A 22,551-nucleotide genomic window follows, 5' to 3' on the forward strand; every position below is an offset into this window, starting at 1 on the left:
TATCAAAATCCTTTCATTAATTTGACTTGTGTTCAAGTTGACTATTAGGCCTAATTGTAGAGAGGGCAATGTTTTCTTTTTTATCTGATTAAATAAATTCTTTCTTCAAAGTTTAGGTAGGAAGTATATGTACTAGAATATTATTTTATAGATTAACTAAATGGTGTGCAGCGTAGTCCCTGAGTCATGAGAGGAGAAACTCATGTAAAAGCAGTGATATTGAACAAGGTGAATGCTGCTGTTGTGGTCCTATGTCCCTTAACCCTGTGCGCTACCTCACTTCCCTGTACTCTGTAACTTATAAAGACACAGCTAGGCAAATGCTTTCACAATGCAAGGAATAAGTTAAACAGCATATGCATTAATAGACTAACCATTGCATCAATAGGCACTTACTCTTCCATTTAATAGAATTAAATGAAAATATATTATTCAATATGGATCAGCCATTCTGTCATGGACCAAATTTCTGTAAAGAATATTCAAGTCTAAATCATCACTTATTTAACAAATTTCTGTAATACTTTCAGCATTGTGCTAAGGCCTACAGGAAATAGAAAGATATGTGAGATATAGTTCCTGCCTCCTCTTGCCTCATAGAGGAGTTTTAACTTACTCTTTAGGAACTCTCTTTTTTCTGTCTTATGGATTTTTCTCAAGGAAGTAATTCAGCTAGAGCAAAAGGATGCATGCTTTAAGATTGCATAATCATCTATAATAAAAGACTGTTCTTAGTAATCTAAGAGTCTAACTTCAGGGAATTAATAATTATTTAACATTAACATATACGCTGTTATACACTCATTTGAATAGTAGTTATGAAGACTGTTGAAATATGCAAAATATTTATAAATATGTTAAATAAAAGGAATATAAAATAAAAATGGACTCTATACAGTTCTGCTAATTGTATATAAATAAGAAGTGTGATCAAACAATATGGTGAATATTTAAATAAAACAAATGTATTACAGTAAAAGACACATTGCCATTAATCCCCCTCAAAATACTCCTCCTCACTTTGAACACATTTATCCCATCGTTCCTGCCACTTTCTGAAGCAGGTCTGGAAGTCCCCTTTCGTGAGTGTCTTTAGCTGTGCTGTCATGGCTGCCTCCATGTCCTGAATCATTTTGACTTTGGGGAAGAGCCAGAAGTCACACAGTGCCAGATCCAGTGAATAAGGTGAATTAGGACACACCATGATGTGTTTATTTGACAGAAATTGCCATATACCAGAAGCGATGTATGACATGGAGCCTTTCCATTGTGATAAAAAATAAAATACAGTGACTGCTGCTGCTGAGTGCCATCCAACGGAAAGGCAGGGATCTTCAATATGGGAAGTGGCACATTGAACCTTTGTAGCAGTATGTGACAAGTTTCAACTTGTTCGGTGCAGTCAGTCAGGTATGAGCTGCAGTTGAGAGAAGGTGTGTTTTAAAGTGTGCCATAAATCATCCTCCACCATGACAATGCTCTATGTCACATATCGCTTCCGGTATATGGAAATTTCTGTCAAATAAAAACATTACAGTGTGTCTTCATCCAACTTTTTCACCGGATCTGGCACCATGCCCAAAGTCAAAATGATTCAGGACATCAAGGAACCACAACAGCACAACTAAAGACACTTATGAAAGAGGACTTCCAGAACTGCTTCAGAAAGTGGCGAGAATCATGGGATAAGTGTGCTCGAAATGAGGGGGAGTATTTTGAGAGAGATTAATGGCAACATGTCTTTTACTGTAATAAATTGTTTTTTATTTAAACATTCATTGTATTATTTGATCACACCTCGTATAAGAGATAGGGAAAAAATTAATATTAAAATAGTAAGGTGAGAAAAGCCTTTAAGCACGTCATGGTTTCCTATTAAAATGAGATCTTACCTAGCAATCATTCTTCTCAAACACTACTTTCTTGAATCATTTCTAATAAATCCATTACTATTATATTTACACAATGAATATAAAACATGGAAAACTTTTGAGGATTAAAAACCTTCTTGCTTTTTAATGGCAGTTTTGATACCTATTAATAACCTATTTAAGAACTTTCTCAATCAAAAGCCTAGTACTGTTGTGACCTCAAAGAGCTCGTTAAAATAAAAACGTCTTGGCTCTATCAGTACTATTCTTCTTCACATATTTATGTATCAAAAGTATTTATTTATTGCACCTTAAACTGTAACATTACCTATTCTAGCTATACTCCAGCCTTTTATCTAATCTAAATTGACCAAAATTTATACCTGAAATTTCCTAATTCTACTCCTTTCTCATTTTTCTGAGAAAAGTAGTTGACCCTTGACCTTCTGTACTACAATATGTACTTTTTTTTAATGTGAGCTGCAGGTTTTGCTTTAAAGACATTTCTCAGGTGGGCAGCTCCCACTAATCACAAAAAAGCAGAAATTTCTACATGCTCAGCAAATAACAGACTGAATTTATCATTGCACATGGCTAATAAGAAAGGGCATTTATTGTTTATTAGGTAATATTCCAGAGAATTCATGTGAGGGTGAAGGTACCCAGCTCTCAAAGCTAGAAAAAAGGCAACATTTTTCAACTTGGTTATAACGTAAGGTGAAAAAAAAGAGTTATTGCACAGTGGCTGTAAACAATGAGGAGACCCTGACCTTACTAAATCAACTGCCAGTGCAGTCATATAAAGGCCAAAGAGTAACTAGGTTACTAAAGATATGTGGAGAGAAAGACGATTACAGTATTGAAACATTCTCAGAGCAAATGCTTTTCAACAGAGAAATAGTCCATTTAAGTCACTCAGTATACAAAATGACCTTCCATGACCTTTCTATACTAAGGACATAAAATTAGCCAATTACAATTCCATACACCAATACTATGAAATTGTGAAAGCTCAAAAGTTATTCCAGCGTTATCTCAGGAGAGAGAAAAATGGAAGTCATCTAACTATGTTTGTGTATCGAGAATGGAATAGGAGTATGAAGGGAAAGTTACTTAAATACATTCTTTCAATTTTATTTAATTTCAACAAACTTCTTTGATAAGTAAATAAAAGATATGAGAGCCACATTGTTTTAAAATAAGACATTCACTTTTCTAAATGTGTGATTTTATTAAGGTACCCTAGCCATGTGGTATTTAAACTTAGTGAAGTTACTACAGCAGTGTTCTGTAAAGCATGTTCCATAGAAACTGGTCAGATAATTTAGAAAAGCAATGTAGAAGCTAGTATGAATCCTATTATATATTCACACTGGACATTTGAATAGTGAAGACTCTGAGAAATGCTACAATTAAAATCCCTGTTTAACTCTGTTTTATATGGAGACCTTTATTATTTTGTATTTATATATGAATTTTTATTTATTTGACAATACTTATTAATATGAACACCTCTAGGAAATTAAGAAATATAGCAACATAACTAATCTTTGGACATAACTAATCTTTGTTTAGGGTCAAACCATGAATCATTCTAATATAATTAGAATGAAACAGACCACAATCAAATAACATTGCAATTTATAGTACAGAAAAGAATGTGGTTTAACAGCCTCTAAAGTAGGAAATATGGTAACAGAAATTGAGTAGTGGTAAAAAGTACACAAGTCACTGTTAAGGGTAACCAGACGCAGTATGGACTACAGTGTAGTCACAAGATGCATGCGTTCAGTTTATACAAATTCCAACTTTATATAAAGAGCAAAAACCCCTGAATTTCCCTGTCATTCCTCTTTACCCCCTTCCCCACTTTCAGTTAGACCCCCGTTTAGGAAAAGGGAAGTCAATGTAGTGATCCAAAAAAACCAAAGAAATTAATTCGAGGCCTTTAGAAGAGACTCTGTCCTGAATGGTTCCAAGGGTCACCTTTCAGAGTCTTTGGCAGTCGTACACTGTTCAACTTGTACAGCCACACATAATACCTCTGGCTGTTATGCCCCTAAAGACCTAGGTCCTGGTTACCTAAGGGTAGTTTACAGGATTTTTATAGGTAATTTTGGTTGTTAGAGATTCCCTTTCAATTTTTACCTCAGGCATGGGACTTTAGTACCTAACTCCCACTCCCATAATTTTTAACAGAACAATACCAGAGTTAAATAGAATGCATATGTGTTCATACACTATTGATTTCTAGTTAAAGCGGAAATTAGTTCAAATGTGAATGGTAAAAACATTATAATGATATATTCCAAAAGTGAATGTTAAAAACTATGATTCCAGTTAAGTCTCTATGGATTCTTTCATTCTTTAACTTATAAATAATTAAAAGCAAAATACATGAAAATTGGATTAACTTTCAGTATTCTAATACAAGTAATTCAGTGGTTCCCTTCTAATGGGAAAGTTTTTCATTACTTAGAAAATACTGATTTGACTCAAACATCAATCATTTTTTAAAAATACTGCTTTACTATTTAATATAGACTCTAGACCTAGTAATTTTTTAAATGATATATTTATTAGTCTAGAAAGCTGATAAAATACTTATTACTATCAAGTATTTTTAAAAGCACTTTTACTATCAAGTATTTATAAAACCATACAAAATATTGTTAAAATTAATTTACATGTTCTTCTGTAAGGAAAATAATATAGTTTATTGCCAGAATGGCTTAAATACACAGATCTGAGTTATTTTTATTATAATTTCTAAAGTTAATTCCATTTTATTCTATCTGACTTTAACCTATACAAAACTATTTTGTGTATATATATATGTGTATATACATATATACACATGAGTACACATACATAAGTATGTATGTATGTATACACACGCATCCCCTATCCTTTCCAAAATAATAGCTTTAATTATTTTTATATTAAAACTATCCTCAACTGGAATGCCCTTTGCATTATATCTGAAAAACAAAAATGCAGATTCCTGTATCACTTACTCTAAAACCCATCAATGCTGGATTCCTTTATCTTGTTCACCCCACCTTGCATCGATTTTGCTTTGTTTTGTGCCTTATTAATATCTGTGCTGTGGGCTGTATTATCTTATGCTTGGATGTATATAAATCTTGTTTACACAATTGAGCTCTATGACAGCAGAAATTTTTAAATAATAAATACTTGTTGAATGTTTGAAAACAAATAAATGGAGCTTCGATCAATGAATTCACCATAAAGAAGAGAAGGGACTACTATAACAAATGTGATAAAGGCAACAGCCTTTTGGATTCAGCAGCACATCAGAAAGCATAAGAGTGAACATCCTCTGGATATTCTCCTTGTGGGCGATATTCCTCAAATTTGGAAACACAATTTTATACAAGAGGAAAAAGTAAAGAGAAGTTAGCAAGATGTGAGCTTTCTCAGACTATATCAAGTATAAGACCCAGTAGTGGAAAAAAAAAAAAAAAACAGACAAAGAGACAAGAAACTGACAACTAAAACTGAACAGATAAAAATGGCTGATTGAATATGATGAAAAATTAGAGATTTTTTTAAATGGAAGACGGAAACATTAGACATAAGAATATTGTAAAAGGAAAAAATAAAGGTATTTTGGTGTGTTTTTGCGTTATCTGGCTTTAAAAAGGTCTCCATGGTTTTTTTTTCCTTGTAGAATGCCAGAGTCCCCTGGTGAAGTTCCTGAATATCCTTTGTTTGTCACAGTGGGTGACTGGCTGGATTCTATAAAAATGGGGCAATATAAGAGTAATTTCATGGCAGCAGGGTTTACGACTTTTGACCTGATTTCAAGAATGAACATCGAGTAAGTGGTACTGGGGTTATTACTGGATTTAGATACTCCACCCGCAATTTTAATTTTTATTATAAATTCAAATACTATATTAAGACCACCATAGAAAAACTACCTTTCCTAAGGCTACCATGGCATTTCCAATCTTTCGTCTCCATTTCCAACTATCATTCTAGAAGTTGGACATTGTACTTTTAACTACTATTCTTTGAAATAATGTATTTAATTCGAATAGCTATTTAAATTTTTTTAATTATTTCTAAAATGCATATTATTCTTGTTCACATCATAAACTTTACATCAGCACAGTTTTACTTCAGCAAATTATTTGTAACTCACATATGCTAATCTTGCATGGTCAGTTCCCATTATCTTCATAAAATGTAATAATTGAAATATGATATGATCATGTCACTTCAGAGTTCCTTCTCTGTATGACTTTGACCAGGCATTTTTCCACTGTCTCAAAGATTATCCTTTGCCTAGGTGCAATTTTGTCTGATTCAACATAATACAAGGGCATTCTTTGTCAGATTATTGAAAGACCATGAGAACTCAAATGGAGTCCACATTATACCTTCTATAGTACTACATACTATTTTGCTGAAACTGTTGAAAACTTACCTAAATAATTACCTAAATTATATAACCTTTTGTCCTATGAACTATCTGAACATTACATAAGTGACTGAGTTTTAAATTTTCCTTGTACCTTTAAATTTGAGGTTAACTGAGTATATTCTCCGGCACTAGGGAGAAGAAAAAAGTAAACTCTTAATATTCACTTATATCTCTGCTTAAACTCTCATTTTTCTGTTATACACTATTTGGCAAATTTATAAAGCAAATTTGACATGGTGTATATTTGTTATGTCTAAATGTTTATTTCCTCTCTCTCGCATACTTACCAGATCTAAATGTTCACATTCTCTCTATTCTCTCTCCCTCCCCCTCCCCTTCCCCTCCTCCTCCCCCTTGTCCTCCCCCTCTCTCAGTGACATTAGGAGAATTGGAATCATACTCATTGGACACCAGAGACGAATAGTCAGCAGTATACAGACGTTACGTTTACACATGATGCACGTACAGGAGAAAGGATTTCACGTATGAAAATACTTAAAGCACCGGTGTTTTGTGCCTCAGCATTTCTATAATGAAAGATATCCTCTCTACTACCCTTTCTTCTGATTCTCCAAACATCACTTCACAAACTGCCGTTTCCTGTTCAGTCTATGGAGTACACACCTTTTGTTTATGCTTCCAACCTGGATTTTAAAATCGTGCTTCACAGCTCCTCTCTGAACAACCTGCAAATAAAACCCTGGCCCACTGCAGATTATCTCTACACGATGGTAAATAACTCAGCATGGATGTGTAACTTTATATAACAGTACTTGGGAAGTGTTCAGGGACTTAACCCAAAGAGTTTGCCTAGATGTGGCTTCCGTAATGATGTATTTAGAGTTTGACGGTAGATGAAAAAGAAATAGTTGACTTTTTTTTCATACTTTGTGATCAAGTAGCTTCCAAATCGACATGAATATTTATTTGTTAGGTAACTATATTCAACTCTATGGGTCGTATTGTTACTTTATTTTATAATATTTTCACTGTTAATGCCTGATGTTAGATTTTCAGGAATGAACAATGATTTTACGTAGTGAATTCTTGTCAGGTGTGACTATGGTGAGAAGGGGGTTATTGGGGAGGGAGAGGGAGAAACATACTGTGCGTTCAACTTTTCTAAGGCTGGGTTTGTCTATTTTTGTTAAATACACTTCATAATGTCCTGCATATGTCACCTGCATAGGTGGTAGTTGAGAGGCTTTTCCCCCCTAATTTATACTAAGTACAGTACATTTCTTTACTACGTTATGAAGCATACCCCTGGAAAGACAAAGAGTGAGTTCATTGCTCTAAAGGCTTTCACAGAGCAAAGTATGGAATAAAACAATGACTATTCCCTTGGTTTTTCTTCACAAGTTTTCAAAAGCAATTATCAAAGCACCGAGAAAATTAGTTATTCTCAGTAGAGTTGCTTTGAATAAAAGATCTAAGATTATAGCCTTGAATTTAATGTAAAAGTTTAATTAATGTAAACAGAATTTTATAGCTATACGGTGGCTCAAGAAAATAAACACACCTACCTGACTGTTTGATATTAGTGCATTTTGCAAGTTTAAGAATTCTTGTTTTGTTTGTAAAAATAAGTTACATGAACATGCTGAGCTGTTTTCCAAAACTTCCAAAAGACAAAAGACATTGCAGAGTCCAATGAGGACATAAACGGGTCTAACACCTGAGCATATATAAATTGTGTGTTCTCCTGGTTTCATAACACAGTAATATAAAAACGTGACCATACCTAAGGTACACTGTTATCATGTTTCCAGAGGCTGCAAAAAAAAAAAAAAAAAAAAAAAGGCAAATATAGTTTTAGTGAATTAAGCTGAGTCAGTTTATCAAAATAATGCTGTTTTATAAACAAATTCAGTTATAAAATGAATTCCCTGTGAAACAAAAAAAAATGACTGCTGTGCTAGGTGGAAAAGTAAGGAGAATGTATTAAAGGAGAAAAGGAAAAAAGACCAGGTTGTACCAAGATGCTGATTTATTAAATCAGTTTTTATTTGTTCTCAGAGATAAAGGTACCCTACCCACATTCTCAAATATTTACCTAAATTACATTTTGTTTTTGGTTGAAAGTAGCTTTCTCAGTATTAACGGAGCCTCACTTTTTCTTTTTCTCTTATTTTGAGATTTGTTGATTGTCCCATTAAAATAAACCCTTCCACATATTCTCTTTGGCTGATTTATCTCCGGATTTTTGCCTACCTCAGCTTAATTTTTCTCATTTCAAAAAAATAGAGAGATAGAGAAAGTCTTTCAAGTATTCTTTGAAGTATACTAAAAAAAAAGAAAAAAGTGAGCAATCCATCACTTTTTAAGTAAGTGTGTCAGAAATAGCAACATTTTCCAGCCATCATCTGCATGGTTACGCACTCTCATAAACGGTCTGCAGTTTGCTTGATACATTTACACAAATCTGAATACATTTAGAGGAAATAGAAAATTTCCATATTTACCTGTCTTCAAATATATATTAAATAATAACAGATGTAAACAGATTAAATTTACTAATCATATATATTTATTTTTATAATACAATTTAAAAAGGTATTTAGGAAAATAAGAAATAGAATAATTGTGTCTTCCATAGGACTCTGTCAGCAACATCTATATACTTTGATGAAATGAATTCTATAAAGTATTTAAATTTCTATGGGATGGGCATTCAGTGCTTGCAAGATTGAAGTTCTCTGTTAAGAATTTACTTTAAAAATTTCCAATTCTGTTTATATTTGGTTAATTTATACTTCTTTTTTTAATCCCTAACATCTTTGTCTAGTTTTATAAAACTGCCTTTTCACTTTGTCTCTTACCCCAAACCTCTTTAAAATTTCTTTAAAATTATGTTTACATTTTTCAGAATTATAAACATTATAAACTTAAGAGTGTAATTTTGAACCTCATTATGGTTAAATCAAGGTTGAAAAGTGTGAAATATTAAATAGAAACATTTAAAAATAAGGATATTTATTTCTTTACTGCCTGTCAATCACAGACTCCATGATCTTAAGGATATTATAATATCCAGGAATATTAACAGTTAAATTACCAAATTCATTTGTAAATTTTACATGAAATATTTTGAGATTTATTAATGCACATATTCAGTAATTAAAACTGTTGAATATGCACAAGCATAGAACTTAAGTATAGGAAGAAAATGAGTAACTTCCATAAATCACAAGCCTCCAGGAATGATCTTTGATAACTAAAATATGCGTATACATGTACCTGTTTTATTTTAAATTTTATAATCTATACTACTGAGGGGCATTTGAATTTTGAAAATCAGACAGTTGAAGAAACCATTTTCATTTTATTTTCTGGCTGGTCAATTTCCAGTCTATAGTCAACTCACTATCTTATAATATAAGGCATATCTGGAAAAAAATTTAAAACAAGGCACAACCAAGAAGAGAGGTTAGGTATGTAAATCATCAAACTAAAAAAGCAATCAGAAATTATAAGCTCTTGGTTTAACAAGAATAAGAATTACAGCATTTTTGTACTCTTATAACTGTTGATAAATAAGTTAGGCATGCCATAATCAAAATAATTTCTCTTATTTCACTCCGTATTACTCTTTAAAATCTATCCCACTATCACCTGAATAAAACAGCTACAGCTTTAAGGCCTATCTCAGCCTATGAATGGAAAACAAATCCAAATCCAATCCTTGAAAAGCAAAGTCTTTACAGAAGGTTTTCTGACGGAGGTGGTGAAGAATGAATTACATTATCTGTTTCCCAACCTCATTTCCTGAAAAATTCATTTTTATTTCTTTCCCTACCAAATTTCTACTCTGTAAAGCAGTCAGTTAAATCTCTTATCTCAAAATTGTCATGAATGCTAGGTCTCTCTTTCTATTACTTCATTCATTTTTCTAAAACTCCCTTTCTCAGCCTCTTCTGTTCTCTTTTTATTCTTCCATCGCTTTTCATTTCTCAGCTCCTACCACTCCACCCCTTATGCCTATCAGCAAAAGAAAAATAGCACAGCAAGCCAAACACTATCATACAAATCTCCTTAGAAAAGGCTGAGGGTGGAGGGAAGACAGAATGTTGCAAAACTCATACTTTAATATTTTGGGTTCTATCACAGCTAAATGGGAGCATTTGCACTCACAGAGGGTGAGTTTTGACTTTTCATTAACTGCAAATTAAGTGCTTTGGAAGGTAATTTCAAAATGGATGATTACGATCCTTTGCTTTAGCTTTAGCTAAGGACATTTATTATTAATCTAAAATAAATTAGTATTTTAAGAATCAAAAACTGTTATTTCACAGTTGATGTACATGTCTCAATGTAACACAGAGATTAGAGGCAGATATTATCACTTCTTTCAGTATGATCATTTTTAACTTTTCCAACCTCAAATTCCATTAAGTGAGAGACTCATTACCCATATTCAATTCAAAAATATTTTAATGGTTTTTATATGAAGACTTCAAAAGGTAGAGAGTTTACTGGGTCAAATTGATGGTATTCTTCCATTAGGGCACGAGGCACTGAAGTCACCTAACTTTTATGATCAACATTTTCAACAAATTTTCAATCTTTATAATGTTCAATAAAAGCACTACAAACTTTATTTAGTTCAATTTAACAATTTTCTATGCAATGTGTCCTCCACACGTAAAATGTTATGGCAAAGATGAATTTGGCTATACTGTTCTTCCTTTCAAGTAATTCTAAAGCCTAAGACTTAGAGGCTTGAGCGAAAGATTAAAAATACATTAAATAAATAAATAAAACTTTGTCTAGTGTGAATTGGATTTGCAATTTCTCTTGAAAGAAAGAATTTGGACCTCAAAATTCTCTTAAAATACTCCACACTTCCTCTGGCAGAGAAGAGCAGGCTTTCTGGACTCTCTAAAGTAATCTCTCTCTGTAACAGTTGATCCTCCTTAGGAGTCACAGATTTTTATTGTCCAGTAGCAAAATTTTCAGTTCATGCGTAGATTCACCACCTCAAAGTTCCTTCCAATTAGAAAAATTCAGCCATCTTTTCAAAAACAATTTCGGAGTAATCTCTTGCCCAAGCCAATATCATTGTTCTTAGTAAATGTAATAAGTATGAACCTGCAGTGGTTGCATAAAATTCTGTCACACATGATATATTTAACAAGGGAGAGAGATGATTACTCATGACTAGATCTAACATATTACTAGATGAAATAAAGGAAAATGAAAATCTTTATTGCAGAAAAGTAAATATCCCATCTTTCTCTTACTGTTCCCTTGAAAAAGGTATTTCAAAGACTTGTTGGGATTAAGAAAAAAAAAAATGTTATAATGGGATGTGTCTTCTGGAAAAAAAAAGTCAAAAGATCCAGATGACACAGGTCATCAAAATGTAGTTTTAACTAATTCTCTTTCTTCCAATAATTAGACTCAAATTTCAAATTATTAATGGATTTATATAGAATGTATTTAAAAGGATATTTGCATCTTAATTGAAAGACTTGAGTTCTTTGCTCTTAATTCAAAAGAGAAAAGTTTTTTTTTTTCATTGAATTGGCATTTGCTTTTTTAGGATTTTAAGACTAGATTTGAAAGTTCAGCTTTAGCTTATCAGTGTCGATTTAAAATTACTGTAATTAAAAATGAAACAAAACTTTTTTTAAAATTTCAGTTACTGGTAAAGAATAGACTTCATCTGCTAAAGAAAAGAATCTGGCAGATACAAAGTTTTGTGTATCTGTTAATGATACCAAGTCACCTGCATTTTATTATATTTTTGCACTTTCCCATTGAAAGCAAAGTTCTTTCTAAACAAAACAAAGGAAGGGTCTTGCTTGAATTTCCACACTGGTTATTCAGAGTATTAAATCTCTAAGAGATCTTTTAATTAAGATAATTTTTTATTTGTTTCATTTAAAGGGGAAAATCTCAAAGAAGAATTTCATACCTTTAGACATACCTAATTCATCCTTAAGAATAGCAAAGGCATTAAGGAAAAACTACCTGACAGATGAGGATGAAAGATAGCTTTTAAATGTAATATAAAGATGTGGTTTCTACTTTTGATTAGAAAATAAAATACAGATTAACAAGACTGTTTAAATTAAAGTTAGAAATTAAAGTTAGAAAATTAAATTAGTAAAGTATCAGAATTAGTGAAAATATCTCAAGTAAAGCTCTGTTCTTATCCATGTTTCTCCACTATTTACAACATTTGGCTGTCCTTAATTTCTCATTATAAACTCACTTTTGGTTACGATAATAAGTTATCAACTCAAAAAATAAGTCAGAAGAACTGAGATATGGCTTTAAAGTGTTCTACAAAATAGTAAAAGGACAACCAACCCTACTTCAGGATTCCTACTTAGTTAGCATCAGAGCCTCTATCTCATTAGCCTTCTTTGAAGGGAGACCTATCTTTATTCCTAAATAATATGTTACTATAAAGAAAACTCTAAAGACATGAGAACCTTCATTTTTCATATATCTATTTCAATTTTGTATTTAGGTATTATTAACTTTGAAGATAGATGTCCTTTTCATGAGTTAAATGTGAGCTTACATGAAAAGCAACATTGATGTGAACATTTCTACGTACATTTATAGATCATCATCCCTAGAACAGTCTTAATTTGTCTCTGTTCTAGAAAGACTAAATAGTATTTAATTTTTTAAAATCATAATAGAAGGAGAGAACAGTGCTAAATTATAAAGATAAGTAAACAATACACTCTCAAGATTTTTACCTAATTTAAAATGTCCTCTTCTGTTGCTTTTATAATAAAAGTCTCTTTTCCACATTTGGTAATTTGTAAAATGAAATGTACGCATTTAGATAGAAATTGCTTTTGTTAAATTTTCACTTAATACATCTTCACTCATTTAGTTGGAGAGAGAGAAGCCAGAATGTAATTAATTCTGTTAGCTCGTTTTTCATAAAATACTAACTGTTGCTGTTTAGAATTATTTACCCAGTAATATCATTCTTGAAATTGTAATGTTTTTCTTTGACTGTACATGCTTTGTTTATTATCACATATTAGTTTTGTCTTTAAAATAAATCTGCTTAAACCTGTGGTCTTTAGAAGTTCTATGACAAAATCTATGGCCACTCATTTGGTAACAAACGTGCAACTGAACAAGCTCTGTTTTTGGTCAATGTGATTGATGTGAGCATTGCTAATTTTAACTTGTTTGAAAAACTAGTGGTACTTTATCAAGAGTTATTATTGCATATCTTCAAAAATTTCTTTAAAACAATACTGAATTTCATAGGCAATATAATAAATAATGATTGGGGCTTTTTAAAATTTCTGCACTGCTTGGAAAATAAGGTTTAATGTGCATAAATATTTGTCACTGAAGTTTTTAATTTAATTTAATGTGATGTTTCTTCCAATGCCATATGTATGCATTCAACGAAAATTGTAATAATATATCTATACTATGCAAAAATCTCATTTTCTACTTAAAAATGTGGAGTTTGATGCAATTTTAGGTTTTTTAGTCCTCCAAGAGAAAATTTCAGAAAGTAAAGTGGGAGCTTTTTCGGGGCACAATAGCTAGTCAGTCCTAATAATATTAGTATGCATAACATTTGATTTTAAATATTACTATATGTGCTTTATTTCTGATACATTATTAATAATTTTGATAATCACACGCCGTCTTAGATTGTGTCATTGAAAATTTGAATAACTATAGGATATAAATGTCTTTGGACATTTTTCATAAACTATACTTGGGTTTCATTTTGTATACAGTGCAAAATTCAACATCTTAATTTTGAATTTTGAAGAAATAATCAGTAATTAACAGTCTATGTTTCCTAAAATGTTAGTTACGTCATACCTCCCATAATAGCCTCACTTTTTAAAAATCAAAGGCAGAGCATAAATGCAGAATATGGAAACAGACCAAGTTACATTAAAATTGAGGAAAAGACAAAAAGGTAATACAAGAAGGAGTTTATGTTAAAACTATTTATTACCTCATTTAAAAATAACAAAAACACTATTGAAAATGTACACTTGAAACCTATATAATTTTACTGACCAATGTCACCCCAATAAGCTTAATAAAACATATTCTATTAAAAACAGGATCCAGGGATACAAATAGATTACATTTGTGTATAATAGCAAATGAACTATTTCCCAGAAATTCTAACCACACTGTCATTGACTGCAATGCTGTAAAACAAATACCGTATCAAAAATGTGTAGTTTACATCACAAATAACTTGTTTTTCATACAACACAAAGAAAATTATTTTCCATATGGTTTCAACACCAATGTGAAGTTAATTCTCCGTAAGTTATTCATTATGAATTATACAGATATTAATCGAGGGTTTCTAATAGTTTCAATCCACTAAAAGGAGCACTAGAATTTAATCCCAGAGCTACACTTTCAACTACAGTAATTTTCTAATAGTGAAAGAGAAATATGAGAAAAGAACATTTAAATAATAGTCCATTTTTGCTGCTTAATTCTTGGGAAAATATAAACCATTATGTTAATTAAATTACACTGTAATACTACATAAATTGTTTAAAGAGGACGATGTTGAGAAATGTCAGCTTTTCTGGATTTCACACACAGAATCGTCCAATTAACTAACTTTTAATACCTAAAGTGACATTTTGTCCCAGGTGGACACAAATTTCATGGTTCAACTGATATTTTGATGATGGTTAATATGACAGCATTTTTTCTAAAGGGAGTTGAATTCTTCTCAGAATGAGTCAGTTTGTTTTATGAAACCGTGTTTTTCTTTTGAGATATGTATTTTTTAGCAAAAATTAATATTTTCTAATAATAAACAAAGCTGCTTTCAAAAATAAAATTACGTCATGTTACTATTACTGGTAATTTTGAAACTAAAACGCATTTTGAGGATGGGAATCTCTAATACAAATAAGTCCACTAATATTTGTTAAAATACATATCAATGTATAAAATTAGAATGGAATCTTATCAAAATATCAAAAATAGAAAAAATAGAAATTTATTTCTAAAAAATATTTAGTAGACCACATGATCACAATTATTAACACTTTCATACTACTAGTTCTTTTTATTTTTAAGAATTTGACAAAGAATAATACATTGAAAATTGGACTGTCGAAGCACTTTACACATATTAATGAATCACTCCCATTAATAATTAACAGTTCTTTCTTCTGCTTTTTTTAATTTAAAACAGTAAGCATATGTGATTCAAATAAAAATAATTAAAGGGAAATCTTTTAGAATCAATTTATGTTTTTATGCAATTACATAAATTTTACACATTTAAACATATAAATGTTTAAAATTATGGTACCTACATATTAATTTTATGTTATATCTGATGGTAGCTAAATGTTTATATTCTTTCAAGGAGATTGATTTCTCATTTCAATTATTTTAAATGTTTCTTTTTTTTTAAAAGAGCTACTTTAATTTTTATATTTCCATACAGCCTCATAATGCTTGTAACTTTCTAATTCTCAAAGAAGTTGAAGCCAAATATCTTAACTTAGTGGGTAGAAGTTATTACTTTTAAAATTACTCTTCTTACCAAATATTTGTCAGATATCCCATAAAGTCTGCTGGAGAAAGCAAACTTTTTACTTTTTCAGAAACAGAAATACAAAAAGAAATATTCCATTGGATTGTGTGTATTCAAACTAGTAAGCATATTACTTTTATAGTTACTTTTCACTGCTTAATGTTTGTTCAATTTTTTAAATTTCATCAAACAGGATACTTCAAACAAAAGGAAAAACCATCTCGTTTTTGTATAAACTGCTTATTTTCTTCAGAATCTCCAAAAATCCCTTTGAGGAAGCAAAACATTACCTTTCCCACTGTACAATCTTAATCACTTTACTATTAAATGAAATAGATATCTATACTTCAATATAAAGAACAATAACAACAACAAATCATGATTTGTCCAAAGCTCTTTACACTATGGGGAATAGATATAACAAACAAAAAAATTAGTCATGTCTATTTGCTGATCCAAAATTGTATCTTTCCTAAATTTTAAAACTAGTATACATACTTATATACTGATTTATCTTAAATATATATATATATATATATATATATCCGTATGTCCATTCATTAACTAATGTTTATTGAACACTATTATGTATCAGTGTCTTGTTCTAATACAGGGTGACCAAGACAAGCAAAAGCCCATCTCATGGAATTGACTTTCTAGTGATAAAGATATAATATAAAGAAATGGTGATATGTGTTATCCTGATAATTAATAATGTCACATAGCATGACTGTGGCTTCTTTATATTCAGTGGTAAGGGAAATCATCTCTGAGGATGTCACATTTAAAATGATATCTGAAAAGCATGAAGGAACCAGTCATGAGAAAATCTGGGAGACCAGCATTCCAGGTAGTGGGAACACTTAATGTGTGGGAGTATGGAATGGTTGAGGGTAGAGGGACAGTGTGCTCGGTACACAGTAGATAAGCCAGCAGAGGCAAAAATGAAATGAAGTCAAACAACCTACATGAGACTACTGCAATAGGTCAAGAAATAAAATAAATAAATAAAAAAAACAGGTGGCTTTTGCTAAATTGGAAGTAGTAAAGATGGACAGAAGTGGATGGATTTGGGATATGTTTGAAAACAGGGCTTGCTAATAATTGACTGGGTGTGAGGACTGAAGAAGAGTGAAAAATCAAAGATAAATTCTACATTTCAAGAATAAGAAACTGAGTTAATGGTGGTGCAGGAGAATTGAGTTTGGATGGGGAAAATCAAGTTTGGTTTTAGCCATCCAAAGCCTAAGATGCCCATTAGATATTCAGATGGAAATGTCAAGCAGACAGTTGTACATGACTTGCAAGGAGTAATCACGGCTAGACATCAATATTTGGAAGTCATCAATATGTACATGGTATTTAAAGTTTTAAAGTCACCTAGGGAAGGGCTGTAAGAAAGAAGTAGGCCTCAACTGAATTCCAGGGCATTCAATGTTTAGAAGTGAAGCAGAGAATTAGAAGCCAACAGAGGACACTGAAACGTATAAAGTAAGGTAGAGAAAAAAGAAATGCAATTGGTCACCTGAATTAAATGCTTTTAAGAAGTTGAGATTAGGACAAAGAAATCGCCATTGGATTGGCAACATGGAAGTTGACTGATGACCTTGAGAAGGGCAGTCTCTATGAAGCAGTGAAGCCAAAGCCTGACTGAAGTGATTAAGAAGATATTTTCAGAAAGAAGGTGGAGTCAGTATCTATAAACAACTCTTTCAGGAAGTTTTTCTGTAAAGAAAGCAAGAAAAATAGGGCAGTAACTGGAGGGAGATGTGGGGTCAAGACATGTTTTGGCTGTGTGTGTGTGTGTGTGTGTGTGTGTGTGTGTGTGTGTGTGTGTGTGTAAAGGAGACTAGAGCATCTTTATATACTAAGAGAATGACCTGGGAGAAAGAGGGAAACTGATTATGCAAGAGAATATAATTATGGAAAGGCCTTGAGAGGTAGAAGGGTTAGAATTCATAGCCTAAGTAGGGAGGTTAGTTTTTGATAGATGACGCATAGACCTGCAATTGGAGGGAAGGCAATGTGTAATATGCATATAGTTTGGTAGATTTGTGGTCCAAAGGTAAGGGTGTTACTATTACTATATGAGTAGTTTTATTTTACCAAGAGGAGATAAAAGTCAATATGGGAGTGGGAAGGGAGAATAGGTTGGAGGAGAGAGGTATAACTAGTTGGAAAGGGGGAAAGTGAATATATATGAATATATGTATGACTACAGATACACATACAAACATATATACATATATATGTATATATGTAAACACATAGCCGATGAATATTTGTGTGTATGTATTATATCACAGGGAAAAAGACCTATTGTATAAAATATTCTAAAGCCATTTTTACTAAATATCTTGAGGCATCTTATTTGGAAGATCTGAAACTGAATTCTGATAACAGTCTTCTTTTCCATAATGTAGAGATGAAGTGAGGACTTCTGAATACCATAAATACTTCTCATGTTTTGTTATTTATTTTTGTCTATTACAGAGTAAACAGAAATATATCTGTTATAATTCAAAGCCTATGAAAATTAAAAGTAGTTGAATCCTGAGAGATGTGTATGCATATTGTATACGCAAGCTGTCAGTTTCTCAAAACACTATTTTGGAGGGTTTGAGGCCATATCTGAATTGAAAAAAGAAAGAAAGGAGAAAGAGAGAGAGAAAGAGAGAGTGAGAGAGAGAGAGAGAGAGAGATAGAGAGAGAGAGAGAGAGAGAAAGACAATCAGGCTCTCATGGCTTATTAAAACAATACTTTTATTTTGTTTTGTTTTCATATGAAAAATGTCAATACCATCTGTCATTTAGGGAAAAAAAAGGACGATTTTTTTTTTCTCTCTGTTAATTGTGTTCTCCCTGTCCTATAGGAAGGATGTGTGGTCTTTTCATTGTGCTTTAAGCATTGTTTCTGAATAGGCTGTATGTAATTCAATTTGTTGGAATTTATAGGTGCATATTTATTCTTTGGATTTATTGTAAAATTAGATTGTGAACAATGGAGTAAGGTTGCTCTCCATTTTTTTTTGCCGTTTTAGCATAGCCAAAAATATAGATTATATGTACATATAAATATGTATTTGATTACACAATTAATATTCAAATGGCCATGTCAAATATTAAATGGGAGATGTCAACAGTTACCGCCATGTATTCAAAATTGTTATAAAAATATTTGCAGCACAAATCCTTAAAAGTTTATTAATTTAATACTAAATAGTACACTTATACAAAATACCTAGATAACATCTGTCTAAATTGAGACATTTAATCCCTCATAGAGCAATATTTGACTAATAAAAAACTGCAGCTGAAAATATTTTGCCTTCCTATAAATATGAATGTGCTTTTAAAAATTTCTTTGTAACCTCTCGTAAAGTTATTTATCATTAATTATGGATTTAGCATTTTACCCATCTACTTTTGCAAAAGAGGGAAAGATCTGTGAGAATAAACAAGTGTAGCACTGTTATTTTTTTCTCTTTGGTATTACACCATTTAGAGCTACTCTATGCCTTCCACTCAGGTTCCTTACACAGCCTATGTTCTCTTTCTGGTTCTATCACAATATAGTAGAGAGATAAACACAGTAAAAGGGTATTAACAATAGAACTGCAATCCTACCTATTATCTACTTCACTATAAGAGTGAAGTAGTCCAGACTTACTTGAAGGTGGTATCGTTTTCATCTTATAAAAATCTACTGTAATATTATGATGTTCCATGTAAATTTTCATGTGCTGGCATGCTTACAAATTAATAGTGTTATAGAATGTTCAGCTCTCAATGAGGGATTGTGGTGTATTGATTACATATATCATCTATCTATGTGCTGAAAGAATATGGTGTTTAGCAAAACTACCTGCTAAGCAACATAATAAGATTTTTGTACAAAGTACAAATTACTAATTATTGTATTTTATTTTTCTATGATTTCCTAAGAGGTATTATCAGGATCTTACAGATGAAGTAAGCCTGTTTATTAAAATATCTATTAGTAAATAAAAGTTACAGTTCTGGTGGTTGAATTTGTGCCTTTTTTTGGTATTGTTGTACTGTCAGTATTTTTTAGTCTATTAAATCTAGATGCTCTTTAGATATGTTAGTAATTCTGGATACAAAATCATAGCTGTAATTTTTCAAAATAACATAATTAAGGTCAAGACAATTACATTCACATAAGTTAATATAAATAATTGGTATATATTTTTATACTGATTTTATGTGAGCAAAATGTTTTGTCAAGTAAATTGTTCATTGCAGAGATACTACGGTATACAAATTGCAGATGACGAAAAGATATATATAATGTCCAACTGCTCAAACAGCTTTAAACCATCAACATTCATTCCAAAACCTTCCAATAAATTACGAATCAGGTATTTCCTATATTATTTTAAAAGTTTCTGGTAAGAAAAAATACAAAAAATAACGTGAATTAATCAGAATAGTGCTATATTCATCATCTCTCTTATTTCTTACAATTCTCCTACTTCAGTTCCAAAAGCCAGTATGAAATTAAAACTGGTAATAAAGTACCTGAAACTTTCTTCCCTCATACAGGTATCTTAAGTAGTCGTAAGAAAATCATATACCATTTTTAAAGCTTCTTATTCTCATAATAAAATGAAGAGAGACAAACTAACTTCTTAAATCAAGTGAAACAGTTTTTTCTCTGAGCCTTGAATCAACTCTTGGAGAAATGTTTCAGTTGTCAAAGCACCAAAATAGCAGATTCAACCATATAAAATATTTACTTTTCTTAAGATTGATATGTTCAAAACTGGCATTTTCTAGATTATTAAGGGTTTCATAATCACTATTCGTCTCTAATAACTATAAGCCATCACATCAACGACAATGATCTATGATAACTTAGTTTTCTTTTTGTTGTTTTTTTTTTTTTAGTAGAAGAGTAATGTCTGTCTAAATTTACTGAAAAGTTAAATATCCAATCCCTTCATTACATTTCCCGTTTTCACCAAATGTTTTGCTCTAACTAAAAATAGGACTCAACCTGGTGGCAGAAAATATCAACTCCTAATAGGAAAAATCAAGTCTGTCCATTAAAATTTTCTGAAACATAAGAATTCTTCCTAGCTCTAAGAGAAAAAAATGCCAAATTATAGCTTTAAATAAATTTGCTTCCATCTCATCAAAATGAGTCACAGTGCCCAGTCACACAGAAGAGTAATCAACATCTTCCTCTAAATGCATTCAGAATCGGAAGTGAAATAACCACCAACTTTAAAAATCTTATCCAGGGCAGCCGGGTGGTTCAGTTGGTTAGAGCGGTAGCCCTGAACAGTAATCAATTCCCGCATGGAATGGTGGGCTGCGTCCCCTGCAACTAAGATTGAAACCGTCAACTGGACTTGGAGCTGAACTGTGCCCTCCACAGCTAGATTGAAGGACAACGACTTGGACCTGATGGGCCCTGGAGAAACACACTGTTTCCCAATTAAAAAAGAAAATTAAAAAAAAATATATCCATATAACAAAAATTTCTGGGTGAAGACAGGAAATTATTGAACACCTCCTATATGCCTAATATATATACATATAATTGGCCTTCACAATAAGGAAGAATATATTTCCATACTCCATCATTATAAGGACATTTGTAAGTCAATTCTTTTGGATATACAACTATATAGTGGTTTTTTGTTAGTGTTTGCCTTTCAATAGTCACTAGCCCAGAACCACACTTTTTTTTCATTCTAAAAACAACATAACTACATCTGAAAATTTGGAAAAGTAACAAGAAAAATCACCCCATAATCATACATGTACAAGCCTCACCCCCATCATTACTTTTATATAATTCCTTGTAGTTTCTTTTCACCTTCCATTTAATAGACTAAATTACCATGCCAAAGCAGGTACTAGGATTGTAAACATAATACTAAGTAGTTGGAGGGAGGTATAAATCCTATACTCATGGTAACAAGGTGAATGAGAGATGAAAACTCAATGAGGAAAGTCTAAATCATGAACGGCATTCACTGAGGGAATGAGGCTGGTGAGGCTAGGCAGGAAAATCCTAAATCTTTAAAATTACTGCATCTGTAATCTTTCCGTTGGATAGCACAGTAACAAAAAATACGGGGAAACGTGTATGTCAAAATATTTTCAGTTGGAGGGTTTGTTACTATACAATCCGGGTGCCATTTAAGAAGGTGGCTAACTACGCCTTCAGACTATTAATTTCTTTTCTGACCACCTGCCGATTTGATGCTGGGAATGTAATCTTATCACAGGAGATTACGCCTGGTGGAAATCTCTTCAGATCAGACAGCTGAGAAGCCAGATACAGGCCTACTGCTCTTGCCGAACAATGCCTTTGAGCTTATCTTCTCTCCCTACCTACATTAACAACTTTACTTGGCCAGGACTCCAAGGTCTCAGGCCTATCAGAGCCCAAAGGAGGGTCAGTGCCCAAGGCAGCGGGGCAACTCTGGTGCACATCTTGCCCCAATGGGCACAGTGGGTCCTGCAGTCGTTGCCACCACGCTGCGCCCATAACCGGCAACGACGCAGTCTCCTCAGTGCTCGGGGCGCCATCCTGAAAGCCCGCTCCCGGGAGCTGGTATTCCTGCGAGGATCCGAGAGACCAGGGCCAAGAGTAACACCCTAAGCAAAGGCCGTCCCCAAACCCTTCCCAGCAGCCTGTGCGCAGGACTACAATTCCCATC

The 22,551-nt window shown here is 32.2% G+C and overlaps 1 protein-coding gene across 1 annotated transcript in view; it reads left to right on the forward strand.

The window, feature by feature from the left end:
* The window catches only part of EPHA6 (EPH receptor A6), an 893,585-nt gene extending 873,701 nt beyond the window's left edge, over window positions 1-19,884 (forward strand). Inside the window, 2 exon segments of the mRNA XM_081062963.1 lie at window positions 5,566-5,715; window positions 6,699-19,884. Coding sequence (XP_080919089.1) covers window positions 5,566-5,715; window positions 6,699-6,813 — 265 coding nt within the window. The 3' untranslated portion in view covers window positions 6,814-19,884.
* The last annotated feature ends 2,667 nt before the right edge of the window (window positions 19,885-22,551 follow it).

The sequence above is a fragment of the Rhinolophus hipposideros genome (assembly GCF_964194185.1).
Source record: "Rhinolophus hipposideros genome assembly, chromosome: 2".
Classification (NCBI taxonomy): domain Eukaryota; kingdom Metazoa; phylum Chordata; class Mammalia; order Chiroptera; family Rhinolophidae; genus Rhinolophus; species Rhinolophus hipposideros.